Below are 22847 nucleotides of genomic sequence, written 5' to 3' on the forward strand. Positions count from 1 at the left end.
AAAGAATTGCTGTCGAGTGGCCAACTACTGTCACAACTTGAACGCATGGACAAACAAGCGTGCTGATCCTGAAGCAGGGGTTACATGGGGTACTTTTTATATAACTGCCTTGTTCCAGTAGCCTCAGTTGGGGGGCAGAAATCACATTGCCACACACATACAGTTTGATGGACTGGTCTTACATTGGAGTCTGGCCAAACAGTGGAGTCTGGTAGTGTGTGTGTGTGTGTGTGTGTTTAAGAGAGAGAGAGCAAATATGTATGTCTGAAAGGAATATTGGAGCATAAGTGCATAACCAGGAAGAAGAAGAATAAAGGAAGAATAAAAATAATGAAAAGCTTTGTCATCATCAACAAATGTAACAGCAATAGCACTTAGCCCGTAAAGGTTAGCACCTCAGGTATCTATTAAATACCACTCATTAAAATGTGCAAACTGAGAAACCCTGTCAGATGCCAGAACTTTAAATGGATTTTTGTGAGATATACAGTGAGATGCATAGCTGCCAACAATGCTGTCTTTGTTAAAGACAACAGCACCATGAGCAACACGGCCTGCAGTGTGAAAGGTTCTACCTCAGGAAATTAAAAAGTTTTAAAGAACATTTAGATACTAAAAGCTATTTGATTATGGCATTACTTACCTTGTTTTGGATGGTGTCAGTCCAGAAGACCCTTTGCAGCTGGTAATGAAAATCCACACCCACAGCTACTCCTCTGTTCTCAGAGTGAACCAGGACACGAGAGCTGTGACCATGGATATCTCCAATAAGCAAGTCTCGTCCATTAGAAAAGAGTAAAGATGCCACTCCAGCTGTAAGGATGCAATGAAAACATTGCCATGAGAATGTTATATCATTGTCTCCGTTTTCTTTCTTTTTTTCTTCTTCTTCTTCTTTTTTTTTTTTTACAGAGACAGAATAAAGAAAATATTTCCATTTAAAGAAAGTAAATCAGTAATGGCCTAAGACAGAATTTTGCCCAAAGCCATTACAAAATACAACAAGAAATTGACAAATCGATGTTGTATTCAAACAATTTGAGGGATTGTGATATTGTTTTCAGATGCAGGCTCAGTGGACAACTAAGAACATATGTCGTAAAGGAAATTAAAAAATTCCAGTATTACCATAAATGGGTTACAGTGGAACTGAAATTCAATAGGACAAGCCTAGTTTATTAAAATCAAACAGTGTTTTTTTACTCTCACAAGCCAGACTTTCATCAGTCACTGCCCCCCAGTCCCCGGTTACTGCTTGTCTCAAAACGTGGCTAAGTAATACCCTCATTAACATAAAAAAAGGCCAATGAACTGGAATTGCAGATGACCAACTATAGACATTAACTATAGACATCATCTGTTAACAAACATGTAAGAGTGCCTCATTTATTTATATAACTTTTAAAGTCAGAAAGCTACGGACATTCTTCAGTCCTATTACTATATCTTCATTCAAAGCAATTATAATGTTCAATAGTTTCAATGATTCAATAGTTTTCTCACTGGAATCCAGAATACACCTATACAAATGGACAAACAAATTCAAAATCCCCTAAGATCCTGAAGCTTACGTCCAGAAACATACACAAAATCTCATAATCAGACACTCTGTGGCTGTGTCTGAAGGGAATCTGAACAGTGAATATCATTCGTCTGAAATTTACTGAGTGGTAGTAAAGTCCAAATTCTTTGCAAGCCTGACATGAAAATTAGCACAGTTGGTAGGAAGTTGACATTTGATACAGTTATAGTCAGATAGAGGCACTGCACAGTATAAAACAATCAATAGACCATTCATTAAGTTGACAGACAGACAGATAAATAAGCGTGACTACAAACAGCAGTGAGGCTGCCTCCGTCTGGGTGAACAGATGCATTAGACATGACTGGTCATGACGCCAACACAGCCAGGATTCAGGATTCCTGCCACTTGCCAGTGTTGTGTTGTTTACTTGATTAAATTACTTGATTATAGTCTTTCTTCTAAATTGGCTGCATAAGCCACAGAAGGACAGGAATAAAAAAATAACTATTGGGTAGACACATAATCTGGCACATGTTAGACTTCTGTATCATATTTTAAATATAACTCTAAGTCCATGATGAGAATGAAACTTTGTTTTAACAAATGTGAATTAAAAAGTGCTGGCTCCCGTTCAGCTGCCATTCAGTGGACTACGTAAGCAAGGCTGAGAAAACAGTCAGCCACAACAAAGCACCCAGGAGAGTTTGAAGAGGAGCATGGGGCAGAGTGCAGGGGGAGGGGTGCTTGCTAAGTAGATTTAGACTAAAGGAGAGAAGTACACACTGAAGTACACATTTCACTATTAAATATCGATAAACGCCTATGTATTTCATATCTACACAAACGACACTCCAGTGGTTGTCATTCTAGGAGAATGTGTTTTCAGATAACAGGGTACGTTAAATACGTGAATAAATGAGTGTAATGTTTTCAGATCAGTAATGCTGTTTTCAAACCGAACTAAGATGTCATGACCCTGAACTTCAAAAGAATTCTCCAACTTCATCCACTTAATGTGGTATTTTAACCCTCAGTGAATTTTCCAACAAGCACACTGTATAAGCAATCATATATGCACACTCCTGCTCGCTTCATAATTTACTGTATATTTAAGATTCAGAGTGACTCACAGGACGTGTTGGCTCTGCAGTATCGGTGCTGCTCTAACACGTAGCCATCCTTACAGCTGCAGCGATGCGTACCGATCCGATCTTCACACAGCTGATCACACACGCCCCACAACAGGCAGTCATCATAGTCTACCCAATGAAACAATATGAAATCAGGATTATGGGCATGAGGCTTTATCAGACACAAGATTCACAAGCACATGATAAGATGTTTAGGTTTATATATGGCAAACTGATGACCAGGATGTTAGTTAAAAAGCATTTAGGGTCCTAATACAGAGAAATTAAGCTTTAGGGAAAGGCTACACTGTGATACAGTATATGATGGGAAACATCAGAATATTTTACCGATGCAGGAGCGGCTATCATTGATGCTGACCACATAGCCAGATGGACAGGCACAGGTACCACCCTCAGGAGATGCCACACAACGATGCTCACAGCTCAGAGACGCACAGCGCCAGATACCTGGAAATCACAGGAAATAAGACTTTCACATTTTAATAATCAACTATTTGTCTGTTCTGAAACTAATATGAAAAGTACTAAGAGAGGACTGTAATTCTCGACTACATTTCACTCACATTCCAGGACTGTAATTCTCGACTACATTTGACTCTTAAATGTTTTGCTATGTTATACAATAATCTCTATGCAATAAAAAATTGCCCCAGAATTGAGGGTAGCTGTGGTTTATGGTCTTTCAGTTTATTATGAAAAGGTACTGACTACAGTTGTGTCCAGCTGTATAGTTAGTCTCATCCTCCCCATCAGGACAGTGAATTGTGCCATCACAGAGCTGCTCAATACTGATACAAATACCAGATGAGGGACATGGCCATTCACCAGGGTAACACTCGTGCTGGACATTATCTGCAGAAATGACAAGAGTATAAGAAGGTGATATCAAGAAACACTGTACCTATGCATTGTGCAATGAAATACATACTTATATATAGGTCATGTTTCTTTAAGGTCATTTTTTGCATCAAGTCTAAGCTGAAAGCTCTCAGCCAAGGACAGTAAAATGAAACCCAAAGAAAACACTGAAAAGGTGACACAATTTTGCACAATAAGTACAGACACAATGTGTGAGGTTTGAAAAAAGCCCAGTAGCCTTATCTACAGTGGAATAAGAAGCAGCTTGGCCTAGACTCTATTGCTTGGGAAAACACTGTCACTTTAAATCATGTGAAGTAACCATTCTGAAAGGGTCACATGGGAGTGCTGGTGCTTAACCCATCCACTCAAAGCACAAGGACGTCAGTGCAAACTGGAGACATCCTAAAGAGCTCTAGATGGAGTTCCGGAGAATAAATGACCATGCAGGACCCGCATTGTATGAACTAAGCGTTGGCAGGTTAACACAACACAGTTTCTGTGACAGTCATGTTGTACTTCTCTGTTTATCTGTAATAAGGTTTTCTTGTTGTCGAAAGATATCAAACTATATTGATTATTACATAGCTGACCCAGAATTCACAAAAAGTTCAAAAAAGCATACTATTATTCAGTTAGAGAGACTAATCCAGCATGTTCCTGTTGGACACTGATAACTATTGTTTAACTTTAAAGATAATCCCACTATCCGGTATCAGCCAAAGAGGGTGTTTTCCCTTTTGATTCATTCCTCAAACCATCTCAGGTATTTCCTCACCACCATCACGTTTGGCTTGCTCACTGTGAGTCTAAGTCTACCGGATCTATATCTGGATTTCTGTGAAACTACTTTGTGAAAATGTCTATTGTTAAAAGTGCTATGCAAATATAATTGTACTGAATTGAATACATTGTACACTCTATGCTTTTAATAAGCCCTTTCTAACTTAAGCATCAATGGACATTTATCCATTTAAGTTTAGAAAACATGTGTTTGGATAGAATTGTTGTATGTGACAGAGAAAAACACTTGGATATTAACTTTTGACTTTAAATATGTGAATATTATAAAATCTCCAATAGTATTTTACATGGACATGAGAAACACTAGTATTCCCAAAAAAAATTTGAGTAAAAAAAAAAAAACATCACCTACCACAGCCTCGCTCATCAGCACTGTCTCCACAGTCATCTTCTCCATCGCACAACCAGACCTGATGTATACAGCGACCACTGGGACAAGTGAAGTAAGTCCCTCTACATGTAGGGTAAGCTGGAGTGACAAGCAATCACAAAAGAGTCAATAAATAAAGATAAATCCCCCTTTCATCCCTAATCAGGTATACCATTAAGGTTACAGTGATGCACTTACTGCAGTTCTGTTCATCACTCAGATCCCCACAGTCATCATCATGGTCACAGATGTACCCACGTGGAATACACTCCCCATTATTGCACTGAAACTGGCCACTTCTGCATCGCTGAGCTGCACAAAACAAAGCAATACGCTTTGCTTTGGGTTCTCTACCATAATGTTAAACCTAGTATAATGTCTGTACATTGAAATTACACGTAATGCAACTATTAAATTTAAAATGTGACTATAAAAAGCAGCATAGTGAGTGTATTAAGCCAAATGTGTTGGAATATTGGGGATAGATTTCGAGAGTGTATTTTTCCTGCCAAGGAAGGACACTCACTGCAGTTGGCCTCGTCAGAGCTGTCTCGGCAGTTGAGCACCTGGTCACAGCGCTGGCTCGTGTTATAACATGCCCCACTGGCACACCTCAACTCCGGGCACTCTGGATAGTCTGGAAGAGAGAGAAAGAGAGTCCAGTTCCAGCCATCACTCATTTGTTCCATTAAATATAATTAGTCCGTAATATAATACGGCTTCTTTTGGTGGATAGTGACAAGTCTGGATGTTCCTCCAAAAGAACGATCTCAAGCTCAGATGTTGAAAACATAACAATATGCTGTTAAATTCTATGATGGACGTATTTTTCAGGATATACACTGCTAAAAATATATAGCATGCAGCATTGAGTGCCAGGGGTTTTGGAATAGTGTCTGAACATAGTTTCTCACTAATCCACCAAGGAATCTGAAATTAACTTCTGACAACAAAAAGCATATTGTGACTATTTCTGTCAGTCATCAAGCCTCTTAATTTTACAAATTGATTAAAATGCCACATGAGCCTGGGATGGTGGAGATATATCTATCCTTCAACACACACATGGACACAGACAGTGCACTTACGGCAGTTTCTCTCATCCGCCCCGTCCGAACAGTCGGGCAGATGATCACACCTGTACTCCGCTGGGATGCAAGCCCCATTTGTGCAGCTGAACTGTGTACTGGAACAGGTCCTGCCAGCTAAAAAAAAGATCAGGCATCACCCTTTTTAATATAAATGTTCTGGGTGGTCCTCAACTTAGACAATGCAAGGTTTCCATTCTTTCACATACACATGCACATGACCAAAGGATATGCCACTTATTTGCCCTTTTGCTTCTATAGCCCACACACCGAGGTTATCATGTTTCACAGGGATGGAGGAAATTACATTCCTTTACATTAATGAGAAGGTGAGGAAGGGGAGGACGTACGGCAGTGCTGTCTCTCGTCTGAGCCATCTTCACAGTCCTCCTCGTCATCACATACCCAGTGAACTGAAATACACTCCCCGTCACTCAAACACTGGAACTGGCCCGCCTCACAGGTCGCTTGGGCTGAGAGAACACAGTAAAGCTGCTTAATTAACTCATAGAAGGAGGTGTAGACAAACCTGCATACAGAGCTTTCACTTCAGGAATTTCATATAAAACTAAAGTTTTGCTTTAAAGCAACATTTTCAACTTCTTTCCAAAAAACTGCCATTTTTCTGTATATAAGAAAAAATAATGTTACGATTAAAAAGCCTATGTAGCTTCCAGACTTAAATATACCTGGTTATAAATAATACTTGGTGAAAAAAAAGTTAAAATAATAAATAATAAATAAATGAATAAGTAATAATAATAATAATAATAATAATAATAATAATAATAAAACATTCACATTTTTATTATGTCTGGAAACCACAGCACTGTTGGTCTGATTGGTCAGAAGATGGTGGTTAATGTTCTTTAATAGCATGAATCTGACAACAGTGTTGGTCTGTATGCTAAACATATAATCACATACTTAGTAACTGTTAGTAATTCAGTAATAGTCTAAGACAGAGGACTTTCCTGACATCCCATTTTTTAGTAACTAACCAGGCTTCATTTTCAAAAGAAAAAAAAAGAGGCTGGTGACAACTTTTTATGAAAAACAGAAACAACTTTTTAAGGCCATTTCCACACCATTAAATGTAACAATAATATGATAAAAAGGTATAATGTGTCAATTATTAATAATAAAAAAACTGCTGTGGTAAAATAATGGGTTCTGGTATTGGAATATATACAGCTCTGGGAAAAAATAAGAGACCAAAATAATCAGTTTCTTATGTTTTTTCTTACAGGTTCATGTATTGGTGAGATGAACAGTTTTGTTTCATTTTTTGTGAACTGCTGACAATATTTCTCCTAAATTCAAAATATAACTATTGTTATTTATAGTGTATATTTAAAGGAAATGACAACACATCCAAATAACCCAAGATCATGCAGTATTTGCAGAGCTTTAATAACTCAAATAAAACAAAATGCAAATCATTTGTAAACAAATTGTGTTAATGCTTTGGCTAAATAACATTAAGAAATCAGTATTTGGTGGAATAACCCCGATCTGCATGTGTTTTGGCTCCATGATCTCCACCAGTTTTTCACATTGCTGTTGGGTAACTTTATACTACTCTTTATACTACTCTACTAAAGCAAACAGCTCAGCTTTCCATGATGGTTTATGACCATCCATCTTATTTTTTTCCAGAGCTGTATATATAAGACCCAGATACTGTATATTCACTGCATCACCAGTTACACTGACTGCTTGTAATATCAGTAATGTCAGAAAGAATAAGTGTGGGAGAGTTACTCACGGCAGCCACTCTCATCCGAATCATCTGCGCAATCTGCAGTGCCATCGCAGCGCCAGCCTGCTGGGATGCATCTACCTGTGTTACAGCGGAACTGACCAGCTTCACAACCTGACCCTGCACAAACATTGAAGCAAGGATCATTTCCAACACTGATTTGTATCATCAATTACCAAAAAAAATGAATCGATTCATTGTCAATAGACAATTCAATAAAAATCTGTGTTGTGCTCTGCAAACATGTCAACCTAAATCAGTACAGCCCTAAATCAAGACACTTTCTATTAGCATGCATTTACAAAATGGATAGAACTCTACACTCATTTAATAAAAACTCAGAATTGCTCTTAAAGTGGACATAGAGATTGTTATTGATGAAGCACGCAGTTAAGAGCATTGACAGGCAGCAGACCAAAATGTGCCAGCCAAACAGCCGACACTCTTACAGCCCTCACTGTTCTTTTTCCAATCCCTCCTTTTGATCTCTGTCTGTGAGTGGCATCTCCAGAGATAAGGTACCACCCTTCTACCTTCCCTGCTGGGCTCTGCGAGATATCGACTGGGTCAGCATAGCTCAGCCGAGGAGGCCTCCATCAGAGCCGCTGGAAAAACGCATTGCGTGATTTTGATTGTCTCTCACTGACACCCTGATTAATGGTGCATGCTGTTCCTTGTCAGGAACATAATTGGGATAAATAGTGGTACCGGGTGGTACCACAGCCCTTACACCCAAATTCCAAAAGCTGAAGGGAGATGTAAGCTGAAGGAAGGTGGGTTAAGGCAGGGGCTTGTGTGTGAATGTGTGTTATCACTAGCTACCTTTAAACATACCCTTTCAGTCTTTGGTCAGGAAATGTAATTAATTTATGGTTTAAAAAAGGTTTGTATACTGGGAAAGGGAAATCTTTTGGTCTCATGTATAAAATCACCCAGTGTTCATTCCATATAGCCAAGATTGAATAATTTTCTATGAAAGCACAGTTCAGGCAATACAATAGATTATAAACAATTACAATACAAATAGTATTTGCTGTAATTCAGACAAAAAGTTTATATTAATGCTCTCATCCTAATATGTTACTGTTTCTAATAGTAACAACTCATTCACCAGGACTTGCATGCCAGATGATCCTCATAATCTATTATTTAACGTTTATAGAAGTTTTGAGTGTCAGCAGGTTTTCTGCCATGGGAAAGTCTTGAGAATAGAGGACTTTGTGCTTTCAGGTTTCTTGTTAATGTGACAAGCAACATTTATTTGTTGTCTTATTAACTTTAACGGGGGGGAAAGGAGAGGCTGATGAAGGGAGGACTGTGTATTGCTGTTCTAGCGTAAACAATAACTTGTCTCAGGGATGTTCCACAACATTAAATGGAGCTATAAACAAACAAAAAAGGGCAATATATATAAGCGCAACAAAGCACTCTGGGACATGAAGTTATTGGGAAATTATATACTTTTGGGTTTAAAACAGTAGCTCCACTCAGGTCTGGCCACATTGTACCACTCCATCGTTGGTTGTTTTCTTATAGTAGCATGTCCTGTTGTGTTTTATTCCTTGTATAGTATCTGATTTCATATTAGAGAGTCTTTCATCAAAATAAATAAGTAAATAAATAAATAATAATTACAAGTGGTTAAAAGTTATTTAAACTTTATTCACCAGTGGTGTGACTGCTAGTTTGTACGTATGATGATATCACACTTAGAAGGCTAACTTCTCTGCCCTGACTCCCCCAAACTCATAGAGTCTGCTCAATTTCAGTACAGAAACTGCAACAAATCCTAAAGTCATGCTGAAGTGTCATTTTATTGATGACCCAAAACAATTAATAAGCATGCATTCATTTTTTTCATCATCTAAATGAACAAGCTTGTTGTGTGAGCAGTTATGTTGGTTAAGCCTGGAAAAACTTTGAAACATTTCGAAAATAATGACACTGAAACCTGCTGTTCACTGAAGTAAGAAAACACAAGAAGCTTGAGTGTGTTAAGAGCGGCCAAAGAGCAACACTCAGAAAAAGGCTACGCTGTGAGGTCAGCATTTGACATTTAGCCTCCTGGCAACTTAGCCGAAAAATCCCCTGCAAAAGTCGAGCCATTCAGCTGACACAGCTTACTGCTTCCTTGTTGTAATACAGCTCTCTGCAGATAAATGGGAGAAGGACATGTACTAATTAGGTAATATGCACATAAACAAAACCATAATGCTTTGCTAAAGGAAAGAAATTATGTAATCTGCCTAAGTACAAAGCACGTTACAAAACTACCCCTGGCGATTGTGCACCAACTCTACATGTCACGTCTGTCTCACATAACTGAGAGGTTTATCAACTCCTTTTCATAAAGACAGGTACTATTCTACCACAGTACTCAGACCACCTCAAGTTGTAAGTTGTTCTTATATCTAGAGGTCCTGACTTGCATTAACAAGGCTGCAGTAAACCCAGAACTCTTAAAGCGTGCCAGCCAAATGGATTTCCAATTAACTCCTCCAGCAGCCAATTGGGAAGCCAGCCTTTTTCCTGCTCAGTTTACTAATGATAAAATTGCTCCTCCGCTCACTCAAAGGCAGGCTTTGTTCAGAGGACACGATCCCGGAGGTTTCGGCAGCGTCTATAACACACAGGTAGACAACTGGCACACACGGCATTGGCAGAGCAGGACAAGCTCACTGACACAAGTCACACAACTGCAGTTAATCATCTTGCCGGCAGTGGTGGAATATGAGCCTTTACACCGAATGAGACTGAAGAAAAAGGTTGCGAGAGATGTTTTACATTTTACTCATAGATAATGCCCTGGAGAAAATCCAGTGTATTCCTGATATAAAGTATTAGTCTCAGTCATCTAACTATTTCAAACATTCGATTCCAATCCCAGCCGAGGTTTCCCTGACCTTAACCAGCAATTATAGGATTATGTCTAAACTCAGCATCTATACATTAGGTTAACAGCTTCAGTCTCACTTTGCCAAGACAGAAATGTATCTGCTGCTGCCTTTAAAATAACGCCAGTGTTTTCTGACAGTATCAGTGCTGGGAAAGGTGACATGCAAAGTGTAATGTGCTTTTTAAACAGCAATATCCTGTGTAGAACTGTTCAGGAAAACGAATCCTTTACTTAACAGTCATTCTAGTAATTTCTCTAGAGGGCCCAAGGGGGATTTTATTCCAATGTCTTAATTTAGGATTAAAAATGGAACTGTCCCTTATTGTGAATGGCAACAATAAGAGAGAACAGCAACATGATTGTCTCCCTGGTCAATGTGTGGAGAGGGGCTTGTATTATGCAAATGAATTTGTCCCGTTGAAGGGCTATATGCTTTTTTTTCTTCCTTCATTAATGCCTTTGCTCAGACTGTTTTGTTGGTTTAGTGTTTTCTCTTTTTTTGCTCCCCTCTTCCTTCTTTCGGACCATGTCTTTTCTAATTAGCCAACTTAAACCCACAGCAGGCGAGAATCCCCAACATTATCTGAGGGGAAAGATAAGGGGGACACCCTACCACCAGTCCACAAAGGGCAGCAGCAGAGGAATTTTCATTAGAATGAAGCCTCCCAAAGGCTTAGACCCCACTGGGTGATAACAATAGCACAATAGGCCGGCTGGCTGGCCTGTAGCCCCATAACCAAAAGTGTCAGTACACTAAAGGAGCCCACAGAGATGGATAGTGAAATGGAGGAATACAGTAGAGCTTCCTGCAAAAAGAAAGACAGATAGAGACCCCCTTGGCCCATCTTTATGCCCCTCCTCCCTTAAAAAAGGCACTTGCCAGCCACAACATCTCTTTCTAGGCTCGTGGAGGCCATGGGAGAGGTTCTGCCACTTTCGTCAAAGCCGCCTTGTTTTGGTGCGTCGCAGGAGGCTGGGTTAACGTGGTGGGGGGAAGACGGGTAGCACCAAGTGCCTGGGCCAGCCTTTGCTGTCAGAGCAGAGGGCTGTTGCCCGTTTCATATGGAAATGTATGTGAGCGAATGAAGTCAATTGCTTAACAACTGACTTTGGCTCTCGCAGCTACACTGAAAAGACCCAGCGGTACACAGAAGAGCTTTGGCATAAACGGAACGCAAAGAGGAGCAATGTTGACCAGTGAAGCTGCCTATTAAGTCATTCTGTTCAGCACTGCCAATTTTTTTAAATTTTAGCAAAGAATTTATTAAATGGTGAATTGTATTGTTGCCTTAAATAAATAACACATTAACACATTGACACTGATTAATCAGCAAGTGAACCATCTAAAATTACTTTTTAAATTCATATGAAAGTTTTCTAATGTCAACTTATACTTAAAATGATTTATAATGTCAAGCTCTTCTTAAACCCTGAATGAATGGCTATTTTGCCAACCACCCATGGACACACTGGGATGACATTCACTTCTAACAGTGACCTGCAAACTACTACTACTATTATAATATAGAAACAAATGTTAAAATCTTTACTTAATAACAACTAAAGTAAATAAATATATTTGGTATTAATATTGCAGTTGGATGTACTGTTTATAGTTGGGGCATAAGTAGCTGTTGTTACTGTGAATTATGAAGTTTATTAGTTTAGTTTTTTCATATTTCTAATATAGCAGCCCTCATACACATAGAATTACATTCTTCTAAAATACAGAATTTATACAGAATATGCACTGTCGAAAATGATGCACAGTGAAGTCAAATATCAGCAAGCTTTTACTCTATTAAAGTTTTTAGACAAAATTTAAGACAACTGTGTTTCATGTGCCTGGTTATGAAAATTGGGTAGTGGGTCATAGTGAACCAACAGTCCAGATCAAGTAGCAAAGACTAACTACCCAGATTTCCCAGGTCTTTAATGCGCAGAAAAAATGCATACAAGTGCAAAAAAAGCATAGCTAAGAATATTAAGTTGAACTATTAATAGCTTACATATTCAACACATTCACAAGTACAAAAAGCAATCCCAGTTACAAAATGCCTCCATCATCATGTTTTTCATGAATGTTCAACTAACCATAACAGTAAATTATAAGCAACACGCTGCCTTTACATAAAACAGTCACTTATCGTCACTAAATAACGTCTTAAGTGCATGTGACTCAGGCAAATGTGCCAACAATGGCACCTTTAAAACACCTGAAAACCCATGCACATCCAGCCAGTGACAGATAACTCATTAATATCAATGATCAATCCAGTACTGTCACCTTTATCCCATGGCAGAAACTAGGTCTGAAAAAGGGAACCTACAGTATGTGCCCAGTGTGCTAGAGAATGCATCCTGACATTCTCCATTGAGTCCTTTTTGGTCATTTCCTCTCAAACACATGGTGAATAAAGCTGGATTAAGAAAGCCCATTCCTGGCTCACATTTCTGAGGAGATCAAGCATGGTTGCAAGTTTAAGTTTGAGGCAAACACAATAACACAGGTTCATGTTTGTTTCAAATTGTATCAACCTGCATTTCCTGAAGTGAATGTGACAGCAGGAATCCAAGAGTTAGTGAAGGGAGACTTGCTTTCAAGGTCAAATTTGTCTAGGGGCTCAAAAGAATAAGCCCCCTGACAATATGTTAAAGCTAAGTATCCAGTGCCAGGTGACAAATTGTGTTCAATTTTGTTTTCATCTTACTTACATATTTTGCATAGTTTTTCTAATTCTAATGCACCCATTTCAGTCTTTTAATTAGCTGATTTGTTTAGTCGGGTGTGTTATGGACAGGAAAAACACTAAAAAGGACAGGGCTGGGGGAAGTCATGATGAAATACTAGATCGTGTAAATAATCGAATGAGTTTATAGTAATTTATTGTAAATTATAGGCTTGCCAGGTTCAAGATATGCTGTATGTTCGGGTACACAGGTTCTATGATCACTTTTAAGCAACATCTACAGCAGTAATTAGCAGCCTGATGCACACTAAGGAGCTTAGGCACACTGAGAGCTAAGCAAAAACAAAGTAGATTACAGTGTGAGAGAGCCTCGGCGAGTTTTAGCAACACGTTACACTGCAGTGTTTAGGGGCTCATGTCAATAATAAACCCTAAAACAGCAAAACAGCCTTCACAGTCCTGTATACACAAGTCAAACAAGTTAGTTATCTGGTTATTTAAAATTAACCAGGGCGGATTGAATCAGCTTTGTGTCTGGTAGTCAGTCACATGCTCTCCTCTGTTACCTAGCAACGGCAAAGCATAGGCAAAAGTTCTCGAGAACTTTAGAGGAGCGCGAGGCGAGGTGGCTTTGTGCGCGAGACATTTAAGGACTGTGTTTTATTTATTTATTTTTTTTACAAAATACGTTATTAAAGGGAAATGTTAAATAACTAGCAGTTTGCTTGAAAGGCAACAAAACCGACACGTTTTCTTTGTAGTGAGGACATGCAGTATGACAGAAATTTACGCGCCGCAGTTTACGTGTCTTAAACGCTACGCCTCTGTATGACCTCATTAGCCATGTTTAGCAGCTCCGGGATTGTAATGGTGTAATCAGGCGACATAACGGTCCTGTACAAGCAAGTGCAATAATCTCTCAGACTTTTAACGTTGTATCCTGCATTGATTACTTTCCAGTTGCATAATAATAAATCGCATGGTCTGTTATTATTGCGACTTCTGGCCTTTTCCTGGTGAAATAATATGTATATAATCCGACATTTTAAATTATCATTTTATTCCCAGAATAACCTTGCTATTTCTTAAAACGTATAAAGTATTAAAAGCCCAAATGTGATATAAACTAGGTATTGGCTCTGAAAAACAAAATAATTATAATAAGGGTATGTCTCTAAAACATTGTGTTGTGTCTAACGTTTTGACAACAGAATATCCGCACATTTTAATTCCCCCCAGAAAAGTCCCATAGTTTTGCCAGAAACACCAGACTTTCACAAGATCTCTGTAGAAGAATAGAGATCTGCGTTGCGGTGTCGTGGCGCTCAGGATGACAATCACTTTTAAACAGCTCAAGTAATCAGGCTAGACTTTCTGTTTTTGGAGATCCCTCTTAACACTATGCAGTAAACCGAAATGTTGAGACAGGAGGAAGGGTAAATGCACCAACTCACCCTGACAGCTGCACTGTAGGAAGTATAAAGTGAACAGAATTGCAGTTTGGAGCAGCAGTGCTCGGTGCATGGTGATGCGCGCGCGCCTGCTCCTCGTCAAGCCAAGCACACGGAGCTCCGCGGACTGAGGTGATGCTGCGCGCGCCTCTCACTCACTCGTCTTGGGCTGATGAAAAAGGGCGTGAACTAAAAGCTTGGACACGACCCCCACCCCCTAGCGCGCGCGCACACACACACACACAAACACGGACGGACGCACGCACGCAACACGCACACGTACACACTTCCTCTCACCGGGCCAAATCCCTTACAACAAGGCCTACAGGTCATGTACTGCGCCAGTGCTCTTTCTCTCTCTCTCTCTATGTTTGTCAAGCCTGTTACTTATCTGTTTGGATGCCTGCATCTCTGTCAGCAGTTAACCACAGCGTCCTCATTCTGGCACAGGTTCATGACTGTAAGTTTGAAAGACGTTGGTAAGTGTTAGAAGATGAATGGCGATGCAATTTACAGTGTAACTTCTGTATGAGGCTATGTAAGATACAATATGTGCTGAATAATTACTGACAACATTAAAAAAATGTCTGTGTGAGCCACATGTGGCGTAAATGTATGTTCAAGCCCCAGCACCGCCAAGCTGCCACCGTTGGGCCTTTGAGCCAGGCCCTCAACCCACCCTGCTCCGGGGGTGCTGCATCATGGCTGACCCTACACTCTGACAGGATGGGATATATGAAGAAAGAATGTGAAAGTCATACAAATTGATATCTGTGTAAAAATCTACATGTATATCACTGTACATGGCAATGTGTGTGTCTAAAAAATTATTCACAGAAAGAATATGTGGGTAATGTATGGTGACCTGCAACTTACTGTATATGTTTTATTAAAATGCATTTTACTTTTTTTTTTTTATTAGTTTAGACAGTCAAAATCTAAACCTGCTGCATGAGAATACAAGAATAACTTAAACCAGTGATTTCCAAATAGGTTTGTTTGTTTGTTTGTTTGTTTGTTTGTTTTAATTGCAAACAAACCTTATAAAAGCTGTGTTGCGTGTTATTAAATTAATAATAGCATATTATTAGCTTTTTTGCCCAGTCACTTGAATGTGATGGGACAAAAAATATCCTATAAATGTGATCCTTGACATAATGTCGTCAAGGACATGGTATAAAGTTCAGGAATATTAAGTTGAATGGCTCCAGTGAATAGCCAGAATCTCATTGTATATATCTGAACAATGACACTAATATAGTTGGATTGTGTTCATGTAGCAAATCTTTGCCGAGGAGGGGGAGGGAGTCCATCTGATTATTTATTTATTTATTTAATGGATCCTTTTCCGCTAAAAAAAAAAAGCTTTAAAGCGCATTTTTAATCTCATTTGAATAATTGTTGGCCCCTAGGTTGTTAATACTTTAGAACATTGCTTGTATTATTCAATGTGAGTTAGAGCAGTGGCTCCATCTAGTGGCCTAAATAAAAATCGACGAATTTTAGAAGTTGTGCAATGGTAGAAAGCGGTGCGATTATTGTTTCTTTCTCACATTTTCATCTGTGCGTACCTCTATTTTTATTTTTTCCCTTTCTTTGTTTCTTTATGTTTTTCTTTGTTAAAAATCAGCGTTTTCATTGCGCGCACAGTCCAGCATGCGCGTGCACAGCAGCAACGTGGACGCGTTACCATGGCAGCAGCGATAAACCCGAAATCTCCGTCACCACTGCCGACCACAGAGAGTCGCCGAGACGGTTTAGTCACTACATGGTAACTGATTAAATAAACTAGTGATCTATTTGTTTGTTTTGTTTTTCCACCAAGATATGACATCTCAGAGAAACCAGAAAGACATCAAGCCGATCATTTTAGACACCGAACAGGTAACATGGCCTCATCTTCATTCCTACTGATAACAAGAGACTTTACAATAACACAAGTGACGTCATACTGAAGTAATGACCACCAATTAAAAGTGTGATGTAGTTAGAAAATTTAACCAGCTGAATTTGTTTAAACGTGATCTCTGTCTTTTTATATTTTATTTACAGCAAAGATTTTTCACTCTCTTTCACTGTTTAAGACATTTGTCCAAGTTACATGCAATCTGTCATATGTCAGTATGTCATACGCTATATTGTCAAAAGTTTTGGGACATTCCTCCGAATCATTGAATTCAGGTGTTGTTTTTCAGGGGTTCGGCTTGGCCCCTTAGTTCCAGTGAAAGGAACTCTTAATGCTTCAGCATACCAAGACATTTTAGACAATTTCATGCTCCCAACTTTGTGGGAACAGTTTGGGGATGACCCCTTCCTGTTCCAACATGACTGCTCACCAGTGCACAAAGCAAGGTCCATAAAGACATGGATGAGTGAGTTTGGTGTGGAGGAACTTCACAGAGTCCTGACCTCAACCTGATAGAACATCTTTGTGATGAATTAGAGTGGAGACTGATCTTCTCGTCCAGCATAAGTGCCTGACCTCACAAATGCGCTTCTAGAGGAATGGTCAAAAATTCCTAAAAACACACTCCTACACCTTGTGGACAGCCTTCCCAGAAGATTTGAAGCTGTTATAGCTGCAAAGGGTTGGCCAACTCCATATTAAATTCATGTACATGTAAAGGCAGACGTCCCAGTTTTGGCCTGGCTCACAGTCTCCACTCTAATTCATCCCAAAGGTGTTCTATCAGGTTGAGGTCAGGACTCCGTGCAGGCCAGTCAAGTTCCTCCACACCAAACTCGCTCATCCATGTCTTTATGGACCTTGCTTTGTGCAATGGTGTGCAGTCATGTTGGAACAGGAACTGTTCCCACAATGTTGGGAGCATGAAATTGTCCAAAATGTCTTGGTATGCTGAAGCATTAAGAGTTAATTTCACTGGAACTAAGGGGCTGAGTCCAACACCTGAAAAACAACAGCTGAATTCAATGATTCGGAGGGGTGTCCCAAAACCTTTGGCAATATAGTGTATGTCTTTCTTTCTCAGCTTGACTACAAATTCTTCTAGCAATAACAAACATTCTTTATTTTCTATTATTTTTGGATTTGTTTAGCAAAACTATTCTATAGTTAAACCTAGTCTATAGTAATTGACATTATATAGAGAAAGGTTTATAGACTGTAAAAGATTTGCAAACACTCACAAATACAACAAATCTAGAACGTGCCTCATAAAATTAAAACATTCTCTGAGCTTTCTTCTGTGAAAATTAAATCTTTATTTTCCTGCGTTGTGGTGTCTGGGTGACACTGAGTATATGGAGTGTATATAGTGAGAATATAAATTGTGGGATTTTAAAATCAGAAACTGAGAGGATAGAAACCTTGCAAAGGTTACTAGTTACTATTTAGGTTACTATTACTGGAAATATCCATGTAAAGAGGGAAAATTATACAGGCAAGTCCTATAATAGGGATGAGGTAGCTTAGTGGTTAAGGTGTTGAGCTAATGATCGGAAGGTTGTGAGCTCAAATCCCAGGTCCACCAAGTTGCCACTGTTGGGCCCCTGAGCAAGGCCCTTAACCATCAGTTGCTCACTTGTATAAAATAAGATAAAATGTAAATTGCTCTGGATAAGGGTGCCTGAATGCCAAATGCCATAAATGTAAATGAAGTGAATGTTAAAGGGTGATATAAATATGAAAACAAAACACCAAATAAAAAGCTGTGGTGGTTTGGGAAAATCTGTCATGTTTTGATGTCTGAATTCTTGACACCTCTATAAAAAATAATAATAATGAATAAAATCACCCCTCCATGAGAAAAGTGCTATAGCTGAAATGTGAAAACAGCACAGCCCTCATTGACAATACATTCAAAAACAAGGCCCAGTGCAGCTGGGATTTCGAGGCTGTTTTTTGAAATAAGCATCTTTATATGCAGTATATTCATATATCAATCTATTGGTAAATGTTTTATTTAAAAGACAAATTTTTACTATTCTGATGAAATTCCACATCTAAGGACATGGATGATGTCCACCAAGCACTAGAGAAGCTGAGGGGACTGTCGCATGAGGAGCGGACTGAGGCAGGGATGCTGCGCTCCAGACTAGAGGAACAATCCAGCTTGATCTGCATGCTGAAGCAGCGGGCTGATGAGATGCTGCTTCGCTGTCAAGCTCTAGAACGGGTCAACACCGAGCTGGAGAACCTGCGAGACAACATGCAGAAAGAACTGCAGAATGAACGGGAGAAATCAGAGCAGCAGGAGCAGAGGTTCATGGACCTTGCTGCCAATCACAATGAGCTGATCAACTTCAAAGATGAATACAAGCAGAAGAATGTTAAGCTGATGAAGGAGAACCAGAGCCTACGAGAGGAGAATGAAAAGTTGTTCAGTAAAGAACTGCAGGAGAAAGAGGAGACCATTTACAAACTCAGCCAAGAGTTGAGTGACCTCAATAAAAAACACAGACAATCAGAAAAAGAATACCAGTAAGCAAATCAATCCCAGATATTACTTCAAGAAAAAATTATCATTTGGGGTGTCATGTAAAGCACCTTTCAAATAAGAATTTTTTTACAAATATTTTCACTATTTTTCTAATCATTTTTTATAAACAGTGACAAAGCAACAGTTTCCCAGATGAAATTGAAGGAACTGACAGATCTCCATCAGGAGAAAGAGGAGTCTTTGCATGATAAACTGCACAGCATTCAGAAAGAGCTAAAGAATGCACTGGTCATGCATGCAGGTAGAGCCGCCTTTTGTTCAGTTTGTATTTTCTAGTTTTGCCTTTTCTTAGTTTTCAATTCTGTTTCTGTTTTTCAGATGTGGTTTCAAAACTTAAGCAAAACCAGGAAAGAGAAAGATTGGCAGAAGAGAGGATAGAAGCACTTACAAAGGAGAAGGAAAAACTCCTGGAACTGTCCATGCAAAGAGGGAAAATTATACAGGTCGTATGATGAACATTAATGGATTATATAAAAATAAAAACAAAACACAAAAATTAAAATAAAAATGTGCCATGTTTTGAGATAATCTATGTTACTATAATAGCAGTAAATGTAAAAACAGGGTGTAACATAATTGTATGGTAGTATAGTTCCCAATATGAAGTCTATTCAGCCTATGAAAAATGGTTTTAAAATTTTGACTTGATTGACATGTAGATGAACCAATCAGCAACAACCTGTCAGTACTGCAGATGTACCAACAATTTATGTTTTAAGGCTTTATAGTATTTTCCCCCAGATTTGTAATTAAATTTTTTGGTTTATTATTTAATTTTTATTGATGTGTACAACAACAACAACAACAACAATAATAATAATAATAATAATAATGGCTTTTGATCGGATGTTTTGTTTTTATTTGTTAATTTTGTTTGTATGGTTGAATTTCTTTCATGGTTTTATCTTTTGTGCTCTTTAAATTGCAAGAATGATTAAAAAAAAAAACCTGTTGAAGTCTCTTGATAGAGATAAACTTCAGATAAACTTAATGTTAATTTTAAGTGTTGTTAAATTTGGTTACACTAAATTACAGGATAAACAAGAGGAAATTCAGGAGTTAGAAAAGAAGAAGGAAATGGCAGAAAATGCTAGACAGGAAGCAGAGGACAGGTATGAATTCAACACATAATCCTTTCATTCAGTCATGTTTCAGTACAAGTACTGCAGTCATGTCTTAATAATAAACGTGTAACCTGTAATCTGTATAGTGTTTTGCTCTTTTCAGGTTTGAAAAAGAAGCTGCTGCAGTGAATGCAGAGCTGAGAGTAAAGCAGCTTCAGCATGCTCTCCACAAAGCAGAGCAGACGTACACAGATCTGAAGAAGGTCTGTACTTTCACGACAGTGGAAAACTGTGAAAAGTTTTATCTCTTGATGTGTCGAAAGGGAAAAATATTCTCTGGCACAATATTGTACAAGTGTAGTTACATGTCGTCTGTTTGTTTGTTTGTTTTTCAGGAGTTTGAGGCATATAAAAAGTACAGCAGTGACCTACTGGAACAGGAAAAGGAGTTAAATGCCAAACTTCGCCACCTGGGCATCTGAGGCCTCTCTCCAGATCTGTGTGTGTGTGTGTGTGTGTGTGTGTGTTAAAGAGAGAGAGAGAGAGAGAGAGAGAGAAGGGCGTTAAAAGAGGGTGATGTCTGTAAAAGCAGTATTACATTGACGAGTCCCGATGAAAGAGGACTAACCGTTAACCTCCACTAGAGGGCAATTACACTGCTTGCTGCTTGTCCGACAGTTATGTATTTAATTAACAGTTTAGATAAAACGGTATGTGTGTATAAGCCACCAAATAATAAATTAAATTTACCAAATAAAAATCCTAACATCAATTTGCCATGAAAAGTTAGAAAAGACTGAGTTTAGTTGAACATACAAGGAGATAAGGTAGCATACTTTATTAATACAATAAATTGTTTTTTTAGATGTGGACTTGATTGGATTGAAGTAAATAAAATGAATGAATTAATTACTTAATTTTTGGTAACTGGTCAGGGTCAGGGTGGATCTGAAACCTGTCGCTGAATCACTGGGCACAAGGCAGGAATTCACACACACATATACATACACACACACACACATTCTCTTTTACACTCTTTTACACCTAAGGGCAATTTGGAGTAGAAATTCCACCTACTGCCATGTTTGTTAGGAGATGGGAAGGAGGAAACCCAAGATCCCAGACAAAACTCATGCAGACATGGACAGGACATGTGAAATAGATAGAACGCAGTAATCTGAGCTCAGGATCAAACCAGGAATGTTGGAGTTGCTACCTGTTGAATTGCATAAATATGTTAAAATCTTATAGTGATGCTTTGGAAAACAGTGCAACATTAGCTACTTTTATTTTATTTTATTTTTTACATACACTAGTTACAGTAATATTACACTAATCAAATTTATGATAATTACATTGTTCCGGGAATACAGACCTACTTATGTCAGCCTGTGGTCAGGTATGTTTAACAGAAACAAGTGAGCATGTTAAAACAGATGATCACAGTATTTTCCGGCTGTATGGAAAATCCATTGTTTAAAGACTGTAGACCAGCTCAGTAATTTCAGGTTAATTTCCAGTCTAATACCTAGGCAGGTAACTCAAATTACAGAGAACCGCACGGTGGTCATTTTGCCTGAAAGTTAGTTTTATTGTGTGGAACATCTGGATGCATTCACAGCAATCGAAATTATGCTTAGCAACCTAATAAATACTATATTGCCTTCATGTTGTTTATATACATAAAGAGTCTACATGAATGTACTTTTTTTTATTACCCCAGACTTTTTATGACCTGAACAGAAATAATATTGTTAAATGTCAGAAGAAAAAGAGCAAAAAAAGAGAGAAAATATTTGTGTCTGTCATTATTTTTTTTAGTAAGCACTGCATCTGTCTTACTGTATGTCACCATACCACTTACTATGCTATCATCATTTTTGACTACCTTTTGACTATGTTACTGACTGGCACACCTGCATCTCAGTTATTTACTACCAGACCGCCATCAAAGTGTTTTCTCAGTATTCCAACAATGTGTTGAAAAGCCACCAGCAAGGTCTGTAAGCATGCACTATCTTAGGCACATAGGTGTGCAGCAGTTGTTACTGTTGAATATATTGCCTCAAGTTCAGGCAGGTTTGTCTCTGCAGCATGAGTGACTTTCCATCCTGCCCTTTACTTCTTTGACCTCTCACTGGTTACTCTAAAGCCATCAACTCCACCTCACCTCTGTGGCCATCTGTGCTTCAAAAATCCTAAGAATGGCCCAGATTGCCTTGACGTTGGAATTAGAAATGGCTTTTTTAAAATTGATGATGTATATGGCATGACTGTATTTCTTCTGTTTTTGATGCTTAGTTTAGATCTGCTGATTCTGGTATAACAGCATATTATAGATAATAGAATAGTATAATAGATTATGTTTATTAGAGTGTGTATGTGCTTTATTAACTGGAAACTGAGAACAATAAAAGAAAAAAAAACTCAAAAATAATAGAAAGTTCTGGATTCCTTAAGCTATAAGTGCCTTGATATGATTTGGTACATTGGTATGCATCTTATATCTGAGCTGTGTTTATTCCGGGCCATTTGTCAATACATGTATTATCAGTATGAAGTATGAAGTCTGGTTGTCTTGGATCGTATAATTATAGAAAAAATATAAAATATAAAATATTTGTTTATAATATTGCACAGAAATTCTGAGATCTTCATAACTATCTCTCCTGTATGATGTGATGCTGTCAAAGAAGGAGCTTCCAGTACATTCTAACACATGTGTCTG

General features: G+C 38.5%; 2 protein-coding genes across 10 annotated transcripts in view; one reads left to right on the top strand and one right to left on the bottom strand.

Annotated features, from left to right (window-relative positions):
* The window catches only part of lrp2a (low density lipoprotein receptor-related protein 2a), a 64615-nt gene extending 49859 nt beyond the window's left edge, over positions 1–14756 (bottom strand). For all 9 annotated transcript variants that reach the window (XM_058392430.1, XM_058392426.1, XM_058392428.1 and 6 more), the window contains exons 1-11: positions 14599–14756; positions 7565–7678; positions 6147–6269; positions 5797–5913; positions 5235–5345; positions 4907–5020; positions 4691–4807; positions 3385–3528; positions 3004–3123; positions 2656–2784; positions 644–813 (exon numbers count right to left, since the gene is read on the bottom strand). In XM_058392430.1, the coding sequence (XP_058248413.1) occupies positions 644–813; positions 2656–2784; positions 3004–3123; positions 3385–3528; positions 4691–4807; positions 4907–5020; positions 5235–5345; positions 5797–5913; positions 6147–6269; positions 7565–7678; positions 14599–14668 (1329 nt within the window). In that variant the 5' untranslated portion in view covers positions 14669–14756. The remainder of the gene's footprint in view (positions 1–643; positions 814–2655; positions 2785–3003; positions 3124–3384; positions 3529–4690; positions 4808–4906; positions 5021–5234; positions 5346–5796; positions 5914–6146; positions 6270–7564; positions 7679–14598) is intronic.
* Positions 14757–16174: 1418 nt separating this feature from the next.
* zgc:172182 (coiled-coil domain-containing protein 89) lies at positions 16175–22445 on the top strand. The gene is made up of 7 exons (XM_058392940.1): positions 16175–16479; positions 18564–19036; positions 19166–19296; positions 19374–19498; positions 20091–20167; positions 20283–20382; positions 20515–22445. Exons 1-7 carry the CDS (start codon positions 16423–16425, stop codon positions 20599–20601), a joined length of 1050 nt encoding a protein of 349 aa, XP_058248923.1. The 5' UTR covers positions 16175–16422; the 3' UTR covers positions 20602–22445.
* The last annotated feature ends 402 nt before the right edge of the window (positions 22446–22847 follow it).

Source organism: Hemibagrus wyckioides, linkage group LG06 (genome assembly GCF_019097595.1).
Source record: "Hemibagrus wyckioides isolate EC202008001 linkage group LG06, SWU_Hwy_1.0, whole genome shotgun sequence".
Lineage (NCBI taxonomy): Eukaryota > Metazoa > Chordata > Actinopteri > Siluriformes > Bagridae > Hemibagrus > Hemibagrus wyckioides.